Genomic DNA, 18,338 nt, shown 5'->3' with positions numbered 1-18,338 from the left:
CCCCAGCGCCAATTGTCAACTGATCCAAGTCAGCGCATGCTGGAAGTTGTACTGATATACCCTCCCCTGGAAGGATATTGTTCAGAAACCGAAATGGGGGCGGCTCCAATCCCCAGGTACGCGTAAACCACTGCCAACACTGCTGGCACTCTGCCGTACAGATATGCGGCCCGGAGCCGAGGCTCTGGCCCTACGAGGCGCTGCGCGTTGGCAAATTACATGTGCGCATCGCTATCCGGTGGCGTGAAGCACGCATGTGTGCGTGAATCCGGTGGCGCGGTAATGGCTCTGATAATCTAAATGCGCAGGAGAACAAAGAGTGAAGAGACAGACGCATGTGCATGAGGTGCAGCGGTGCCCAGCTTGCATAATAACGAGGTTGACAACTGAGATGGACCTCGACCAGTTCCAGTAACGGCCCTGCATCCACAAGATGCCTCGATTTAGCGCCCGGCACGGAAACACGACGGGCGCGACTCGGGACCAAGCTGCGCCCCTCTGATAAGCTAGAGAACGGCATCTGACACATGTACACGCACACAGCTGATACCTTTTTTCGGTGGCCGGGCTACTTTTAGCAACAACGATTTGCAAAACTTGGTCAACAAGAGGCGTTGGACGATAGGCAGCTGCGTTGTTGCTAGCCAATTAGCTCACCACACCACCACAAACTTCACATTACGCCACCACAGGCAGATGACAGGGTTTTAGGTTGTCGATGCACACATTGGGTGGCGAAACATGAAAGTGACGGCATTCAACTGGCTGGACCGTTGATGATGCACAAACAGTTGTGGCGGTCATTGCGCGAACTCGTGCAGCAGTTTCCTGGAAACGCCACGATATCCACCACTCGAGGCATGTCTGGAACTTGAGTAGACACTTTGACCTGAGCCGGTCGACCTGGACAGTGGACAGTGGACATCTCTCTGCTACTTGGTCATAACTAAAGCCCCAAGTTGCGATGCACTGCAGAATGCAACGCACAATGCCTCTTTTTTCCGATGGTGTCATGCGGTCGCCATAGACTCATCACAAAACGGCTGGTGTCTAGGTTAGCGGCCCATGTACTCAACATTGTGCCATGCCAACGCGTGATGCTACGCGGCCCACCTTGCGGCTTAGGACACACCGGCAACAAGTACGCGGCCGTATTCAACACCAGTTCATACCATCTCACGACTAGTCCAAGCCCATCTCTGGACAGCGTCTCGGCCGGGCCGTTTGGGCGAGCATCGTCGCGTGCTGATCTGGTGTCTAACAGTCATTGCGACTCTGGTGGTGTGTGTGGTTGGGGTCACCAGGGCACACCTCGACCAACTAGCTCGCCAATAAATGATCCAGAGAGCATCGCTAGTACGAGAGTTGGGGGATCCGGCCGAGAGGTCCGCCAAAACCCAATAAGCAGGTTTACGAGCAAAATCGTGGAGTGCACACCTTGTGAGAGTATCCTCCAAATCGTGCTGTGGCGAGCACCGGACGGTTGGGTGCGACAATGGAACTGGCACTGGCATAAAAAGTGCTACTAGCTAACTGTTGGTACCAGTGCGCAGAGCCCTGCATAAATGCACATGTACATGTACATGTACACGCGACGAGGGCGCCAGCTGTGCACATCATCCGGCGCTGGTCTCGGCAGCTACCGGACCCGAGCCCTGAGCAGAGAGCCAAAGCAAGACCAGGATCATCAACAGCGAGCAAGCCGCTGATCCCCTGTCTCCCCCCTAATCTGAACCCTTGCACAGGCAGGGTCTACGGATATGGGTCTCACTGGTGTCTCTCTTCCGCCGAAAAATCCCCTTGCCCATAGCTTGGCAATTGGCTCTCTCGGCCTCTCTCTCCAGCGCTTCCTTCGCGCCGACGATCGAATCTCGGACACCAGCCTGTGCGCTGGGCGGGCGGGAACTCGGACGGAGAGGCACCAGGAGGAGAACCGGCCGCACTAATAATAACACCCACACCCACCCACCTGAGAGGTCGGTAGTGGTTCGTTCCCCTGCGAACTGGGCTAAATTTTGTCAAGGAAAATAAATCGACTGAGTGCTGGTAGGTACCAGTAGTGAGCAGTTGCCGGCCCGGCATGGGGGCGGAAAGGATGAACCCACACCCAAAACTTTACGTTCTCTCCACGATGTGGTATTTAATCATTCCTGGTGTTTATTATTAGTTGGGCCGGAACTCTCAACAGGTGTGTCTGCAACTGTTTATCGTTTGACCCAAGGGGAGAGGTGGGCAAGGCGAACCACCAGTACTGCACAGAGGCAACTACGCCAACCAGCAGCAGCCAGCAGCACTGCCCTCACTCCTCCATTCTTTTGCATTAGCTTCAAACAGCAGGGCTTTGTTTCTTTTCCCTCTTCCTCTCGTCGCTTCATCAGGTCGCCGAATCCCTCTTTTCCCCGCCGGATCATGCGGGCCCTGGCATTTGTGTGCTGCCTGTGTGCTTGCGCCCTGCGGCTTGAAAGCTTGACAGAGCTCTTGAAAAAACCAGCCTCGCAGACAAGTGATGAGCCTCTTTTTGTGTAGCTATTCAGTATTCGTATAAACCGGGACGTTTCCTTAACTCCCCTTCTCCCCCCGGGAGGAGCATCATGCTTCTTGGGCGACAAACCACCTTGGCCGATGCTCCATCTTTCTCGTCACATTTCATATTTCCTCTTCTTTGCGAGAGGCAACAGCCACCCCTGTGTGTGGCCCCCTCCTCACGACGAAATGGATTTTGCTTGCTTTTTCTTGTGTTGCCTCTTGCTGCGGATTCCACGTTGCCACATGGCTCTGGCCCAGCGGGCCGCACGCCTCACCCTTTTCACTGGCAACCCCCCTTCTGTCTTTTTCTCATTCTTGAAAGAAAGTCATGATGCTTGTCCGTCCCTCCCCCGGGAGCCGTTGAGACGGCCGGGCACTAACAAGAAGCTTGTGACGCGGTGCGGGCGCTGGACCCTCCCCCGTTAGATATTCTGTCGCTTGTCACTTTTTCTTTGACGTTGCTTGTACCGTCTCTGTATTGCGCCATAACACACACGCCTGCACCACGTTTTCTTTGTTCTCCTTCTCCTCAACAGTGACGCCAAGCGCTTTTCCCCCATTGTGAACGATGAGACGCCCAAAAAACCCACTGTCCGTTCCCTCTCTCCCCCCCCCTGTGCAATTTCCCAAGACATGGCGGGGGAGAGCCCACCACATCCCGACTGCCACAATCAATAGTTTCCCACGAGGAGGCGTTTACTTTCTTGATTTTTGTCTATTTTTTTTTTAAAGCTCCAGAATTAATTACGGATAGCGAAAGGAGACTAAACCCAAAATCTCAACAGGGCAATTCCCGTGCCCACAGCGCCGTGTGGTTCTGCAATGCCCATCTCATCATATACGCCACACCACGTTTTTTCTGTCTTGGATGACCTGATCCCATTTGCAGCGAATTGATGCATCGCAATGGACCCCTTGCAAGCCTCGGAGCTTTTTTCTTGCTTCGTTGGTTTCGTGGAGTAAAGGTGGCCTTGTGCTCGTCTCCATCTTTCATGCTCTTGGTCCGTGGCAAACCCGGCAACTACACCGATTCTCACGTATTTCATCTCATCACAATTGCGAACCTTGCAGCATCTGGAAGTTGGCCGAGCATTATTCTCCCACCACAGTCTCGAGCTCTGTGTAACTTGAGAGCACGGGCAAGGGCACGGCCCTCCTTCATCTGCAAGCCATCTACGGCCATAGAAAAGCCCTCTGGCACTTGTGGTAAAGCAAAAAGCAATCATGGCATCTAGCTCGCACCCACTCTTAGCCGTAGACTTGGGCGATCTCTTCTTTCCTGTTTGCTTCTCAATTTGCTTTTCCTCTTCGTCTTTCTCTGGATCCCTCTGCTGTTCCAAGTTTCTATTCAATGCTTCCTTTATCCACTTTGCTCACATCCAACTGCACAAAGCGTAGGCCCGCAAGCCCGGCATGTCACTTTGGGATGAATTGCATGCAGATGCTCCATTTACTTTATCTGCAAAAGCAAAATGGACATTTTGTGCGTTAGCAACGTCCGTAATTCCCGCACCCGACCTTGCTTTTGTCGTTGTTGTTTGTCCCTTCTCGGTTCTGCGGGTCATGGTGTTGCGAATGTGGCTTGCTCGTACACCCAAAGAGGCATTGCCTGCACCTTTGTATATTGAATGCTTCATAATCGACATGTTAATCTATCGGCACTGCAGTACCCGTGTTAATCTAGCTGCAAATCCTCCTTGCATTGATGTTCCTGGAGCAACTCGGCGCAGAATGCTCGCCACTTACATGGCACGCGCGGGCCGCACAGCCGACACTCGCTCGAATTGGGGCACTCGGCGTCACATGGCGATCCAAAACTGCGACCGCCCTGGAACTGCTTCGTGCAGTTTTGCTATGGGTGTCAGGATGAAAAGCAAACTCCATGCGCGGCGGCGTTCCGCAGCCTCGTTGAGACTTGGGTCACGGATCGTCGCCAGCCACAGAGCGGCGAAAGCATGCCAAGGAGCACAAAAGCAAGACAACAGGTCGTCGCCTCGGCCCTCGGGCTCACAGATCCGCGGCTTCACTGGCGAGCGCTTCTCCGCACCGCAAGCACGTACTCGTTTGGTTTGAGCCGTCGCCCGGCTGTATCATGGAACACTGAACCCGTTGTGCCGTTGGAAAATGAGCCTCCTCGAAACATCACCGAGACCTTTGGTCACGAGACGTTCAACCACGTTCCCCGGGAGTCCAACAAGACACAATGTCATCATTGTAGCCATGAAACATCCCGGCCGCAAAGAAATGCCAACGGCCGCCCTGTCTTGGCCGCATCCTTCCCGCGCCGACCCCCTCTCCCTAGATATGTCGTCCATGCCAACGGCCTTTCTCACGCGCCCCCCCCACGCTGCAAACACTCAACGACAACTCCACAGCTTCACGCCGAAAAAGAAAAAGCCGTTGCCACGTTTTCCTTTTATCGCATTCCGTAGCGTTCCTAATTTCCTTCTTTTCAATCTACTTCATTCTGCTTTTGTGGCTTGCTTGGCGTCCTGAGACCAGACATTTCTTCTCTGGCACATCTCATCACACCGCCAATCGACTCGCTTTTGCAACGGTCGCCAGGGTACAAGAGACACACAATCCGAATAAGAAAAAGGAAATGAATGAAAAAAGCTTCAGTCAAGACATTGAGCAATTGAGCTAAACTGAAGAAAAGCAAGCAGCAGGTGATCAGGAAGGGAAAAAGCAAGACACTTGGACTTTGCTAAATCGCGGGAACCAATCCGCAGTGCACACTACGGAGAGTCATGCGCCACTGAAAGGGAGAGGGTTTTGACGGGCGGCGGCTACGGCCCGTTCCTCCCCGAGGCAGATTGTCGGACACAAGACTTGACCCTTGATGAGTTTGTATCCCTTTCGTGGTGTGGTCTTTGTTGTAGCTTCTTAGTATCTATAGCCAGCCTGAGCAGCTTCATTCCTTGTTGTCCATCGACGCGGAACGTGTTTGTGATGTAGACACGATGATGCGCGCCAAACGTCAGCGTGTAATCTGCGCATTTTCCATCGAAAAGTCGTTCAAGACACGCAGCCCGAAGAGCAAGGATGAAGTCTCTACCCCAACTTGTCAACGATTTGCGGCACCGGTTCATCCCAGTCCTCTCGGTAATAGTCCGCAACATGTTGAACTACTGAGCAGTAAGGAAAAGAATGCCTTCTTTATGCGGTCTCACTGGGAGCCCATCTGCGGCACATGGCTTTTTCCCATCTCAGTCACACCCGCCACCGCAACAGGGTGTGTGGAATATATTGTCTCACAGCCTCCCTCCCTTTTCTTTTTTTCCTCAACCGCGAGCCCTGGCCTGCAACAATGAACCCCTACCAGTTTTTGGCGCGAATGGGAGTGAAAATTAAAGACATGGCATTCTTGGCATGCTTAGCTCACGCACACACACCCGCGAGGTAGAACCTGTCCTTGCCATAAAAAGCAAAAGAGCCGTAGTTGTGGCCGTTCCGCTCCTCGCGCCGAGCTTCTTGATAGACAATCCTGTGAGTCAATCGCCGACCTGACTCCCCCATGCATGATGAACCGTTGCGCCCAAAACGCCTTCGCTTTCAAGGGAATGGCCACGCCCCGTCGCATCTTTTCCTGCCCCAGCATAGCTAACAAGTGTCCATCTTGCTGCACTGGTAGAGATCGCCATGGATGATCTTGCCTGACCTGGTCATTGCAGCGTTGAAAATTGCTTTTGCCGCTGGTGACCACTACCAGTATGCATCCGGTTGCATCCCTCCACTCAACAACCCCCGGAAGTAGACACGCCTGCTTTGCTTTTGCTAGTGCAAGTAGGCACGTAGGCCCGGTAGGCTACCCAAGTGCCAGCTTGTAGCGAACTCATCTTGATCCTGGTCCTTACAGAGCGGCATGCCATCCCACGTGGGCAGTATCTTTTTGCTTCCTTCACTTCCTGCACAAACTGCTTTCAAGAAATACTGACTCACAGTCAACATAGTTGTTTTCTTCTTTTCTTTTCAATCCTCACATAATTTCTGCAATGATTGGTAACCCTCTGTGTCCGGAAGTGTTCTTCCCGTGTTGTACCATAGACATGGCACAAGGTGTCGTAACACGCGAATCCCGAGTGACATTCTCAATATCACCTTCCTCGTGGAATCTGTCTTCATTTCAGCTGCATGTTTGCAATAATGTATCAATCGGTATACATGGGCAATCAAAAAACAATCATTCACCGCTGAACAATAATGAGACCTTTTCACCCGTCTGCCTTGGGTGACTCTTGCTCGCGCCAGAGCTCAGCAAGGGAGTTTCAACTCACAGGAGTGGCAAAAGTCCCGAGATCCTGGGATTCTCACTCGGCTTGACTTTAAATGATCCCAAACATGTTTCACCTCTAAGCCTTTTTGTCCCGTCCCAGCATACCTCGTGGCATGTCATCGGTCTCGCGACGGATGTAGCTCCTTCCGGCCGCTGATCGGCCCGTCACGGGAGACGGAGAGACTAGAAAAACCGTTTTACCCATTCAAGTCTGTAATTGAATGCCCTTTAAAGGCTAGCGAGTCTTGGATCTTTGGCACGTAAATGGCGCTCCCGGCGGGAAGGAAGATGGTGTTGCGGAAAGACACGGCATGTGAGACAATATATTGGGCGCGGTAGGAGGAGGCTGGGGCTGAAGCAAGGTGAGCCATGTTGCCGTGATGGTCAAACCCGTACATTGAAAACCCTAGATCTTTGACTCTTGGTCCCTCCAATAAAGACGTTTAATTTCTACCTCTGGGCGTTAGAGCTTGCGCTACTCTGCCGTCACTAGTGAAACATTCACGCAATCGGTCCGCTCACTGGTATGCGGCGATGCTCATGTCGATGACCATTTGGTTTTGGCTCCCCAGGGTCCAGGTCGGCTGGTCACGAGCATGTACCAGTAGCGATTTTCTTTGTAAACGCAATACACAAAATGCGTGGTATGGACGTTCTTGCCGGTAGATTAAGCCGGTCAGGGAAATACCTGTATAGGTACTGCGAAGTATATTCTAGCCGCACACGCTGAAGTCCTCACTGCGCTCTGCGTCCAAGTATGTTTGATCAATTTATTACTTCTTTTCTCATTCAACACAATCCGTTCAAACCGTTGTAAGGCTAGACCATGAAAAGAAAAACCCCAGCAGAAACAGAATAAAAACTTTTCAAAAATTATGTAGCATCCACAACCCTCGTGCTCTCCGTACCAAATTGTATTACATCATGTCCCGCTGCTGCTTGGTCAAGACAGAAATAACGATGTGCTGCTGTATAATACTCCTCTTTTTCAACTGGCAGGGTTGTCAATGAGCCAAGCGGCCATCCTAGCGTTCTCTCGGACATTCAGGTCCCTATCCTGCTTCATCAAAGTCTCAATCTTGGAAGAAAAGCCAAGACGCCTGAGCTCTGCGGCCCGCTGCGCGCATGCTTGCGAATCCGCCCCATTGTCCTTGGTCGTCAGATTGTAGAGCAGACGGCACAATGCTAGGCGCACTTCGCAGTCCTTGTTGCTGGCCTGCTGCACCAGGAGTTTGAGGAGCTCCGTCTGCGACATGACGAGCTGGCAGTAGCGCGGGCCGGTTGCCGCAATGTGAGTCAAAATGTAAATCACGACAGCGACAATGCGCGCATTTGGATGCACAATTTTGGTTTCGCGACCCGCAGACCGTGTGTTCCGCGAGAAAGGATGAATAACCCTGGCGCGCAGCTTGGTGGCCAAGATATCGAACAGACGGTCCTGCCCCAATGACTTAAATAGATAGTCGATGACTTCAGGGTTCTCAGTGGACGAGTCTGCTCCAGTAACTCCGTCGACTCTTCCGATGAGGTTGCGGATAAAATCAACGCCTTGCTCCTGGACTGCGACAATATCGTTGCGCGCCTTTGGGCTCGGGTTGCTTTCAGATTCGCGGATGGAGGATAAATAGTCCTCAATTTGACGAAGCTTGGAAGATTCCGACGCATCTAAAAAGCAGATAGAGCCGTCGGCTGCGTATAGCCAACGTGGTGGGCCGGACGGCTGCTCACCATCCATTTCCTCATCCAGGTCATCTCCCATTCTCGATGCGTACATGTCTTCATCCTGCTCTTGATCACTGATTAGCTGAATTAGCCAGCCAGGCTCTAGTTGTTCCAGGCACGTCTTCTTCATGCTGGCCGAAACCCCATCGACGAAGTGCTTCAGTCCCCAAAGTGCGTTTAGCCGAAGCGCGGGGTTGAAGGAGTGGGCATGCTCGCAAAGAACCTTCATTACCCCATGCTCTGTGAGGTACTGCACAGAGTTAGCTCAAGATTTCGTGATTGTCAAATGTCACGTACCTCTTTCGATGGGCTGACAGAAACGACCAAGTTAGTGACCGTTGCAGTCGCAGCAATCTGCAGGTGGACATCAGAGTGCTTCATGGCATTGAGAATAGGCGCTGCAATGTTGTGGTCAATCAGTGCGGTCCGGGACGTATGGACAGACCTCGACAGCATCCTAGCCACGAAGCAGGCGGCAACAAGTACACCGACGGGGTTGGTGCCATAGTCGGGATCGGGGCTGCTACGAGGTGGTTCGGCTGGGGCCTTGTCCTTGCGATCTTTGGGTTGGCGAGGTTTTCCAGGAAACTCGCTGAGCGACTCTACTATGTATGGTACAAAGTCTTCGAGCACCAGGGCTTTCCTGTAATCCTCTTTGCATGCAGCAATCGCCCCAATTGCTTTGAGCGCAGCTTCGCGCGTTCGAATGCGGTGAGCCATGACAGGATGGACGCCGCTGTCGCCTAGTCGATACGTTGGTGACGTGGCCTCTATCTCCATTCCTTCATCGACGTGGGATGACCAATATTGGGGTTCCAGTTGTGGAAGCGGCCGGTAAGTGCCCTTGAGTAGTTTTGTGAGTACTTTGACGGCATCGCAGTCGAAAGCCGCCTTCTGCAGGAACTCGCAGTCGGTGATGAGGCGTGCGAGGACGACCGGGGCTTGCTCCAGCACGAAATGCCTAATCGCAGTCTTAGGGTCGTCAATGCCTTCGACCTCGTTGATCTCTTTGCTTTCTTTATCGTTTTTTTCGATACTGTGGGTGAGTATCGGAACCACCAACATAGCCAGAGTCGTTTCTCGTGCAATTGTCATACAGAGACCAGCTCTGAAGAGCGAAGCAAGAACAGACAGCGCGGCAAGGCGTTCTCTTTCGTCTAGCGATCGTACCAAATAAACGAGCCAGGGAATGATAGGACTTTCTATATCTGAGGCTGGGTACGCTCCGTTGTGCCCAGGTACGTGGAAGCGAACAGTCTCTGTCATAAAGCCTGGCTTACCTTTGCGACTAGTCTTTGATTCAACATAGTCGGAATGGGAGAATGGCGTCGCTGTGCCACTTCGTGTCTGTGGAATGACAACAGCCGGAAGAAGGTATTCCATGGCTGTCAGCCATTTAGGTCTGAAAAGTTCCACTCCAGAGTTGTTGTCCGTATCTTGACTTCTGCTAATTCCATTCTGAGGAAAGTGGCGGGCCTCTATTGCAGGGAACACCGCTAGAATAGACGGCGAATTGACCAAGCGAGTCGCACGGTACTTGGAATCCCCTATGATGGCACTGATGGTCTCTAGAATCGGTCCAATCTTGGCGCTCTTTTTCGCTGCTACAGGGAATGCTCCAGAGATTATGTCTTTGCGAGCCGCCTCTTCCGCACCCGGCACGACGAAGCCATCGCGGACAGCAATGCTGGCGAGTTGCGTAGCCAGCAAGTCCAACACGCCGCCAGCCGCAAGCGCTTGTTGGTGACGCTCTTCGCGGCACAGGCGAGATATTATTCCCATAGCGAGATTGTTCTGCTTTAAAACCGGCAGAGCCGCTCCTTGGGCAGATGATGAAGCTAGGATGGTGCTGAGCGATTCAATGTGCTGCGGGATGAAGACGTGATCGGCGATGGCTTCGACGCTAAAATTGCAGGACGGCGATGCTAGCAAGGCTGCATCAGCAATAGTTGTGAGAGCTTTGAAGGCAGCGGCGATGATCTGTGTCGGGGCAGAAGCAGGCGAGATATTGTTCAAAATCGCGGGGAGGGCCATGGCGGCGTTGAGCGGCGGTAGGAAAGCAGGGCCGCCTTCGGTCTAGTATCAGCGCATTGTCACTCTGGATATGTCTTATATTTCGCACGTACCACTCGCAAAGCTGCTCACAAGCTGTAGAGCTTGCAGCTTAACGCTATCTTCCTCGGAGAGTGGGCGCATGGTGGGCAACTGTTGTGCATCCTTGCCGTTCATCTTGAGAGGAGCCCTGGTCGACGCCAGAGACCTCACGATGGGGTCCAACACACCCACTGACACCCACTCTTCCTTTCTCTGGACATGTCCCACGATTTCATTCTTGAGCGCCTGAAGTGCGGCCGTCTGTTCGGGAAAGGTCTTTGCGCCACGCAGCTGCGCGAGGATCGGGGAGTTCTGCGGGCGAGACATGAGGGATATAGGTCAGAGGCCGTCGCGACCTCGCGTTGGAAAAGCTAAGTGGTCGATTCCAGCTAGCGGATGTGCGATTCGAGACGGTTTATTCGGGAATTCGATCGTGCCCATTCGTTAGATCGGAGCGCGGCTGCACGGGCGTCGGAGCGGGCACTTCGTCAAGCTGGAGCCGATCGACGCCTAGACAGACGATGCGTCAGGGTATAAGAATAAGGCCACTCAGAGGCACAGTCTGGTGCAATAGAACCGAAAGCCAAGAGCAAGGAGGAATGAGGTGATGAGGATAGGCGTGCTTGGGAGCGAGACTCGGATGCCACCATAGGAACATAAATGTGGGGCGCCTGAGGGCGGCTGGTCTGCGCGTAGCCCGATAGCTAATCGCTTTACAGTGTACATTCTCAATTTATTTTTCTACTCTTCCGAAAAACTCTTCAAATCATCGGACTGTCGGAAACTGTTACTAGTGCAGTAAATTTGGTAGAAAGCGAGTGTCTGTGGCCGCCGCCGCACGCCACATCAGCCAGTGACAGCCAGTTACATCATACAAAGACCAGCGTACGACGGAGGGTCCATCATCAATTACTATGAATAAAGCAACACAGGTGTGAGCAACAATCAAGCAGCAGAAGCGGGGAAAAAGAGTTTATTTATTATACGCCGTAACCAAAATACTGTGCAGTCTAAGATTAAGCAAACTCGTCATCGGCTTCCTGGATACCATCCTTGACCTTCACCAGCATGCTTAGCTTCCACTTGTCCAGCTTGCTCATCTGATCGTACTGATAAAGCTTGTCGGCAAACTGTTCTTGGCTCTTGGCCTCGACCGCCTCGCTAAGGTCGACGAGCAGAAGGTGCTCGCGCTGCGTAGCAAAGGAAGGATCCATCTCGCGGTACTTTTCGAGAGCGCGGTTGGTGGCGACCATGTCACCGCTGGCGAGGTGGCAGATACCAGACTTGAGGAAGTACTCCTTGACACTGTACTTCATCAGGTTGTTGTTAATCGACACCGCGGCAACCTTTTCGTAGTTCTCAATGGCCTTGTAGTAGTCTCCCTCCAGAGCGGCCATGTCGGCAACCTTGATCCACAGCTTGTTCGCGAGGCTAAAAAAAATGTCAGTCATACAGGCGCGCACCCCAAACATGTGAATGGGGACAAATAAGGGGAATTTACGCTGTGGCATTGTCTCCCTCATACCACGAGGCAGCAGACTCGCAGGCTTCCAGCGCGCTCTTGGGGTCGTTGAGCTCCTGCTCATAAACTTCAGCAAGAGCCTCCTGCTGGCTGGCGGCTCTTCTGAAGTTGCCCTTGGCGCAATAGCGCTGGATCGCCACCTTCACGCATCGGACAGCAGACTGGGGGTCGGTCTTGCGGTAGGCCTTGAAGGCGTCGATCAAGCTGTTGGCGGCGTCGTCGGGTTCGTTGAGGTTCTTGGTGAAGACTTCGGCAGCCTTTTCAAAAGCCTTTCCGGCATCAAGATCTATCCGTGTAGGCACAAAAATGTTAAACTCGATGCCGGTGGCGCAGCGCAGCGCGGTTTTGCCTGTACTAACCCTGCTTTTGCATCTTGAAGGCGTTGGCCGCCTGGACAAATAAGTCGGCGGCATTCTGGTATTTGTCCTCGCGGCCGCCGAAAAAGCTGAAGCCGCTGCCAGCTCCTTGCAGCGTCTTCTCGGCCTGTACTTGGGCAACGGCGCAACGGTCAGATCTGGCTGTCTCCAACAAGTTTCGGGAGTGGGGGAGGGGTTATCCTCGGCGCACCTTTTGGAGCAGAGCACGAGGGTCTTGGGCCATGGTGGAGGATGGCAATCTCGAAACTGATTCTCAGAGCGTTGTCGAAGATGTTTGCGACGTCACGTCTCCTATATTGCAGGTTCTAAAAAGGACAGTGGTCGCATGTGGAAGTGATACGTAGTCAACACAGCCGCTGCTAGCTTGGCCTATGACGCTCGCCGCCTGACCGCCCGGCGTCGTTGCCGTCTCGCCTTGCCCCACTATTTAGATCGCTGCAACAAGCTGCTTCCAGGGATTAAGCTTCACAAACCGTGTTCTCAGCGTGAACTTTTTCGGTTCGGCGCCACCATCGTCGCATTTCACCATCTGGCCAGTACCGGGAAAATATAGGATCGAAATGATTTCCTCCAGCTCCATCTGCTTCCGGTGCAGAGCTGCCGTCCACCGGCCCGTTTCGCAGCTCGTCTCATTCCAACATCGCAAAGCCGCTCTATCAACCAAAGCTTCAACTGCGCACAAAATTCTCGCTCAGCCAACGTGGTCTGTCCGCTCACTTCTAGCTGACAGTGACGCGTCGCCCGCCGAGACCATTACATCTGCACAGCTACATCACCTGCTCAAGCTATCTGCGCTACCGCTTCCCAAATCGGAGGAGGAAGAGGCATCGATGATTGCGACCTTGCAAAGCCAGCTACATTTCGTCAAAGCGGTCCAACGAGTCGACACTACAGGGCTGGAACCCCTTCAGGCAATACGAGACGAGACAGAAGGCGGCCGGAGAGAGAGCGCAATTGGATTGGACGACCTTAAAGAAGCACTTGCCAAGGAGACGCGAGTAGGCCACTACAAGCGCCCGAGGAGAGTCAAGGAGAAGATTGAATCGGAAGCAGAGAACTGGGATGCTCTTTCTACAGCCTCGAAGAAGGCTGGCAAGTATTTTGTGGTCGAAAGCGCAAAGAAGCCGTAGAGGCGTTGTAGATTGAGAGGGAGACGGCTACATCCACCGCTTGTACAAACACTCATGATACCCTTGGGCGGATTGCCCATGTAAATTAGCCACCACGGTATGCTCGGCCTGAAATATACCAAGACTTTCAATGCATCCGCTTTAGAAAATCATCCTTCTTCAACATATGTTCCATTCGTAACCCCCTAATCCCATGCCGACGCTATGCATAACCATCTTTTCTTGATAAAAATAAAATAAATCCTTCCCGAGAAATCTACTGCTTCTTCTCCGTAGGTTCCTCTTTGCGCTTCGGCTTAGGGACCTTTTCATAGGCATTCGGGCTTGGCGCTCGCTTCTGCTTCTCGCGCGGCTTGTCGTGGTCGTGGTCATGAGCGTGGTCGCATCCCTCGTGATCCCCATCTTTGTCATGGCCCTTGCCGTCGCGCACCTTCCCCCTGCGCATCCTATCCTCGTAATCTGAATCGGAGTCTGACGAAGAATCGGAGCTAGACTCGTCGCTCGATTCGTCGACGGCTTTCGGCTTATGGTAGATGCAGCATACTATTCGAGAGAGAGAGAGAGAGAGAAAACCACGTCAGAAAGATATTTCGGGTCAAATGCTCAGGGCCGCACACGTACCTTTGGAGCTCTTCCTGCCCATTCCCTCATTGTCCACCACGTCCTCTGCCCACTGCACCGATCGTCCGTTGGCGTTGTGCCGTCCACGAAGGCGCAGTATCCTTGGCGCAGAATCTGAAGAATTTTGTGATGTGGTAGAGACCGTTGTCGTCTGGGACACCGACGGCGTTGGTACGTTGCGCTGTGAAGTCTCCTGCGACATGGTGGCGGTTGTGTAAAATGGGGGTTTCGACCTCGTCTGTCGCGTTGTGGGCAATGGTATATCGTGCGCTCCAGTAGAGTTTTGCGCTGACGGTTCGGTGTCTATTTTATAGCAGAAATTCAAATGCTTTGTCTTTTGACTCGCGGTAGCCCCGGGGAAAGATTGTTTGCTGGCTTTGTTGATGGCGGATAGTAAAAAAAGCCCAAGACGTCATGCGAATCATTCCATTAAAGTTGGCGGGCACTTTAGTCATTGGGCCTAGGCCGGATGGGGGGCGACCCTACAAATGTGGCACGAGACTGAACATTCCCGTGTCATGGCAGGCTCAGAGACAGCGCGAGGGGGGGGGGGCAGTAATTCGGGTGAATTTTACATTTGTGAATTGGAAAGCGTGTCTATAATACATATTGTACAATCATCATGGTACAGTGGGCTTGTTTCATGTAGAAAGGGCCCGGGCAGCTCTGGCTTCAAACTTAGTCTTCTTCTTTTGACCCTTCATGCTCTTTCTGGGCCGACTTTTCTTATGCTCTGCGAGGACCCTCGGCTTATTGTTAAGCCATCCGTTGATGGGTTTTCGTGTCCCCACGAATCGGCCTTCTGGAGTGTATATATCGACAGAGGGAAGGTCAACTTCACGAGGCTGCGCCTCTTCATACTTTGGTGGAGACTGCATCGGTGCAGAACGATGAGTGCTCTTATCATTGTCTCGCCGTTGTCGCATCATACCTTCAAAAGGGTCCAAAGCCAATGCTGACGATTTTGGCTTCTCCTCCGCACCCTCCATAGTTTCCGTAGCGCTCTGGTCTTCCCTTTGTTGGTAGATGCTTCTCGTGCGAACTTGGGCTACAATCTCAACGTAGCCGACGCCTTCAATCAAGATATCTACCGACAGTACACGGAATGGCAGTCGGTCAATATTTAGACCAACAGCGTTTTTCCTTGTAAGAGGTCCCGCTCTTTGTCTAGTAACATCATGTTCCAGGGCAAACCTGCCTGCGTGCTTGATGGTCGCAGCGGTGTCTGGAAGAGAAATGGTTTTCTGCGCGCCAAGAGTCTTTGTCTGCGCTTGGAACTCAACCGCCTTTTCGTCACTTGTGATGTGGTCCTCTAGGGGCGTAAAGTTATACATCAGGAATATTATATTCTCTGACGACGGGGTAATCCGTATCAAACCGCCCCCAAGGACCAGAGACTGGCCAGGTTTGACAGTGGCCTGCTCCGGCACGACGCGCTTTTTCATGATCAAAGATTGTCTGTGCTCTTCCTTGACAAACAGATCCAAATCACTGCGGGCCAATCCGGGCAAATCAATCAGCTCTCCCTTCTTATTGCCGAAGGGAATTCGAATAGGCGATGCAGTTGTTCCAGGAAGCGACGAGACAATAGGCATAGCTGGATAGTTGGTGGCCTTTCGTGCGGGAGGAAGTAAATCCCCAACGTCCACGTCTTCTTCCTCTGGTTGAATACGGCCGATAGCCGTGGGTCCAACTGAAGCATCCGGATGATCCAGACGGCCCTTGGGGTATACTTCCTCAAATAGGCGACTCTTACCGACATTGACCTTGCCGACCATCCATCCAGCGCCACCCCTGTGCCAGATATCTTCCTTTACATCCCTTGTCCACCAGCCGTGGCTGGCGCTCACGCAGCGAACGTTTCCCAGGCGTACTCTATTGCCAAGACGGCCCAAAGCGTCTCGCAGTACTTCTCGAAGATACGGCATCAGAGCATCAACAGACTGCTTTGTCGGCCCGAGCAGGTCGCTGCGGGTAATGATGAAGCTCATTTCCGTTTGTCGGTCGCGAAGAAACTTGCCCGCTCGTGACCGTCTGTTCCGAGTTCGCAGGGGAATGTCGCCGAGTAAAACATTCAGTCTTGGGATAAGTGACATGGGAAAGTCGGCAGCATCAATGACATGGTATATGTGGTTGTATTTGTGTGGTGATTCCTCGATTGTCTCTCGCAATGACTCGACCGTCGGATGGAACATTGGTACTCTGCCGGAGGCTGACTTGGCATTATGATGTATCAAGTCATGGCATCGTTCGCAAACTGGTGCTTGCGGGACTAAAAGATTTCCAGTCAGTTAACCATATCTCTTGTAGTAGGCAAAGAAACCGCATACTGGAAGGACGAGCAGCAACCCGCTCCTCAACTACCAACGTGCTGGCATCAAACCCGAGCGCCGTCAATTGATCGCTGTCGATGGATTTCAAGACATTATTAATAACACCGTTTTCCTGTATATCCTTCTCTTGTAGCTCAACCTTCGGAGGGTCCAGCCATGTGCGCACACGCTTTGCAGCGACATCGTAGTAACCAAGCTGGTGGGAGTCGGTCGTCTGGGTGAATGCGCCGCAGCCGCTGCAGGTGAAGGGAAGTTGCCGTTTTTCCTCTGAAATATCGTCGACTGTATTTTGACCCTCTTTCAAGATGGCAGTGTCCTCATGAATCAACCGCCGCTGGTTTATGTTGCGAGGCGTTCGCACCGGCGCAAACCGTACCTGTCGGGCCAGGCCTACGGCCGGGCAAAGGAAAAGAGGCAGGCCAGTCGGAGGCAAAGCCTCACTCGTATGGAACGCCCGCGTCAGCCACCGGGAAGAGAGTGCTCTACGCATTTCTTCTGCTCAATGAGTAATCTTTCGCGGCATGACTGCAGGATATACTTGCGCGAGCCTCTTGTGATTAACAAAAAAAAGGGTCGAGATGGTCCTTCAAAAGTTAACGATCCGTTGTAAATTTCAGTGGAGCTTTCAGGGCGCCGGCTTGATTTCTAGTGCCCCCTCTTGCCCCTGCGAGACGGCCCGGCGCTGTGTCGTGCGACCGGCAGCCAATTCCCTGCGGATGATTAGCCGGGCCGGCATTTTACAGGGGACATCGATTTTCTTGTAACGAATTCCAAGACGAGCATCACATCTGGCGCCCAGTAAACACAGTCGACAAGATGCGGTCATTGGGAGAGCGATTACATTTACTCAGAAAGGTCAGTACAGCTCCGTCCGGATAGATTGAGTAATTATACTGACAACCTGCGCAGAGGGTAAGAATTCGAACAAGAAACCGGCGAATGCGACAATGCCAGTCTCGACGCTAACAACGATCTCGCTACAGCTTCTCAACCTCCGGATGGGCCCTGGGGCGGCCATTCTCCCCCCCGAGGTGTCCCAGATTCACATGGACTTTGCCATGAGAACACAAAATGGCCACATGGGCGCCAAGTACGCACCCCGAACACCGAGCCCTGCAAACTGAATACGCCCCGAGCCCCGTCGCTAACGCAGTCTCCCGCCTCTCACCAGGAAATTCTGGCGCGAATATCTCCCGCGCCTCAAGTACAACAACCCCGCCGTCCCCATGATTGTCAACCGCCACAGCCAAAACGACCAAACGCCGACCATGACGGTATACGTCCGAACCGCCGCCGCCACCGCCGGCGACCCTAGCGCGACCCTGGCGCCTCAGCCCGCCTCCTCACGTGTGGGACTCTCCAAGGCGCAACCTCCTGCGAGCAACGAGCGCGTCGTTCACATCGACATGAAGAACAAGCACTCGACCAATATTCTCGAACAACTCATCGCACAGGTCGGAGCGGTGCCTCTACGACCGACCCCAGAGGACACGGCAGAATGGCAGAGCCTGGAGGAGCTCAGGAAGCAGGGCAACGCCAGCCGGGACCGCATCAACGCCATCAAGGCTGAAAAGGACAGGGAGGCCACCATGTTGCAGCGAGCTCGCGCAGCGGGAGGTGCTACGGATGATGCAGCGTAAAACGAAACACCGGACATTGTACCATTACTGTAGTTTATACCATTTTTAGAGCTAGGAGTACACTTCTCTCCGTGGCAAAAGACAGCATAGTCCTTCA

The 18,338-nt window shown here is 53.0% G+C and overlaps 9 protein-coding genes across 10 annotated transcripts; 4 read left to right on the top strand and 5 right to left on the bottom strand.

Moving 5' to 3' along the window:
* Window positions 1-1,335: 1,335 nt before the first annotated feature.
* LMH87_011590 (uncharacterized protein) lies at window positions 1,336-2,031 on the top strand (the record flags this gene model as incomplete). Its single annotated transcript, XM_056200756.1, has 5 exons — window positions 1,336-1,356; window positions 1,431-1,487; window positions 1,547-1,573; window positions 1,883-1,976; window positions 2,024-2,031. 5 exons carry the CDS (start codon window positions 1,336-1,338, stop codon window positions 2,029-2,031), a joined length of 207 nt encoding a protein of 68 aa, XP_056052574.1.
* A 3,867-nt stretch (window positions 2,032-5,898) lies between these two features.
* On the top strand, window positions 5,899-6,283 carry LMH87_011589 (uncharacterized protein; the record flags this gene model as incomplete). Its single annotated transcript, XM_056200755.1, has 2 exons — window positions 5,899-6,015; window positions 6,161-6,283. 2 exons carry the CDS (start codon window positions 5,899-5,901, stop codon window positions 6,281-6,283), a joined length of 240 nt encoding a protein of 79 aa, XP_056052573.1.
* A 166-nt stretch (window positions 6,284-6,449) lies between these two features.
* On the bottom strand, window positions 6,450-7,173 carry LMH87_011588 (uncharacterized protein; the record flags this gene model as incomplete). The annotated part of the gene is made up of 4 exons (XM_056200753.1): window positions 6,450-6,459; window positions 6,510-6,641; window positions 6,804-6,827; window positions 7,004-7,173. 4 exons carry the CDS (start codon window positions 7,171-7,173, stop codon window positions 6,450-6,452), a joined length of 336 nt encoding a protein of 111 aa, XP_056052572.1.
* A 617-nt stretch (window positions 7,174-7,790) lies between these two features.
* LMH87_011587 (uncharacterized protein) lies at window positions 7,791-10,945 on the bottom strand (the record flags this gene model as incomplete). Its single annotated transcript, XM_056200752.1, has 3 exons — window positions 7,791-8,774; window positions 8,822-10,593; window positions 10,651-10,945. 3 exons carry the CDS (start codon window positions 10,943-10,945, stop codon window positions 7,791-7,793), a joined length of 3,051 nt encoding a protein of 1,016 aa, XP_056052571.1.
* Window positions 10,946-11,634: 689 nt separating this feature from the next.
* LMH87_011586 (uncharacterized protein) lies at window positions 11,635-12,740 on the bottom strand (the record flags this gene model as incomplete). Its single annotated transcript, XM_056200751.1, has 4 exons — window positions 11,635-12,049; window positions 12,120-12,426; window positions 12,500-12,623; window positions 12,708-12,740. 4 exons carry the CDS (start codon window positions 12,738-12,740, stop codon window positions 11,635-11,637), a joined length of 879 nt encoding a protein of 292 aa, XP_056052570.1.
* Window positions 12,741-13,077: 337 nt separating this feature from the next.
* On the top strand, window positions 13,078-13,647 carry LMH87_011585 (uncharacterized protein; the record flags this gene model as incomplete). Its single annotated transcript, XM_056200750.1, has 1 exon — window positions 13,078-13,647. The coding sequence occupies one exon, from the start codon at window positions 13,078-13,080 to the stop codon at window positions 13,645-13,647; it is 570 nt and encodes a 189-aa protein (XP_056052569.1).
* Window positions 13,648-13,903: 256 nt separating this feature from the next.
* On the bottom strand, window positions 13,904-14,470 carry LMH87_011584 (uncharacterized protein; the record flags this gene model as incomplete). The annotated part of the gene is made up of 2 exons (XM_056200749.1): window positions 13,904-14,190; window positions 14,269-14,470. 2 exons carry the CDS (start codon window positions 14,468-14,470, stop codon window positions 13,904-13,906), a joined length of 489 nt encoding a protein of 162 aa, XP_056052568.1.
* Window positions 14,471-15,123: 653 nt separating this feature from the next.
* LMH87_011583 (uncharacterized protein) lies at window positions 15,124-17,091 on the bottom strand (the record flags this gene model as incomplete). Its single annotated transcript, XM_056200748.1, has 4 exons — window positions 15,124-15,140; window positions 15,200-15,411; window positions 15,463-16,540; window positions 16,599-17,091. The coding sequence occupies 4 exons, from the start codon at window positions 17,089-17,091 to the stop codon at window positions 15,124-15,126; spliced, it is 1,800 nt and encodes a 599-aa protein (XP_056052567.1).
* A 226-nt stretch (window positions 17,092-17,317) lies between these two features.
* Window positions 17,318-18,241, top strand: LMH87_011582 (uncharacterized protein; the record flags this gene model as incomplete). 2 transcript variants are annotated; one of them, XM_056200747.1, is made up of 4 exons in its annotated part: window positions 17,318-17,361; window positions 17,410-17,456; window positions 17,511-17,691; window positions 17,773-18,241. In XM_056200747.1, 4 exons carry the CDS (start codon window positions 17,318-17,320, stop codon window positions 18,239-18,241), a joined length of 741 nt encoding a protein of 246 aa, XP_056052566.1. The 2 variants fall into 2 exon arrangements, with proteins under 2 accessions (XP_056052566.1, XP_056052565.1); XM_056200746.1 differs by lacking the exon at window positions 17,318-17,361 and having other exon boundaries at window positions 17,418-17,456; window positions 17,585-17,691.
* Window positions 18,242-18,338: the final 97 nt, after the last annotated feature.

This window comes from Akanthomyces muscarius, chromosome 4, assembly GCF_028009165.1.
Source record: "Akanthomyces muscarius strain Ve6 chromosome 4, whole genome shotgun sequence".
NCBI lineage: Eukaryota > Fungi > Ascomycota > Sordariomycetes > Hypocreales > Cordycipitaceae > Akanthomyces > Akanthomyces muscarius.
This window is presented reverse-complemented; position numbering and strand designations above follow the sequence as displayed.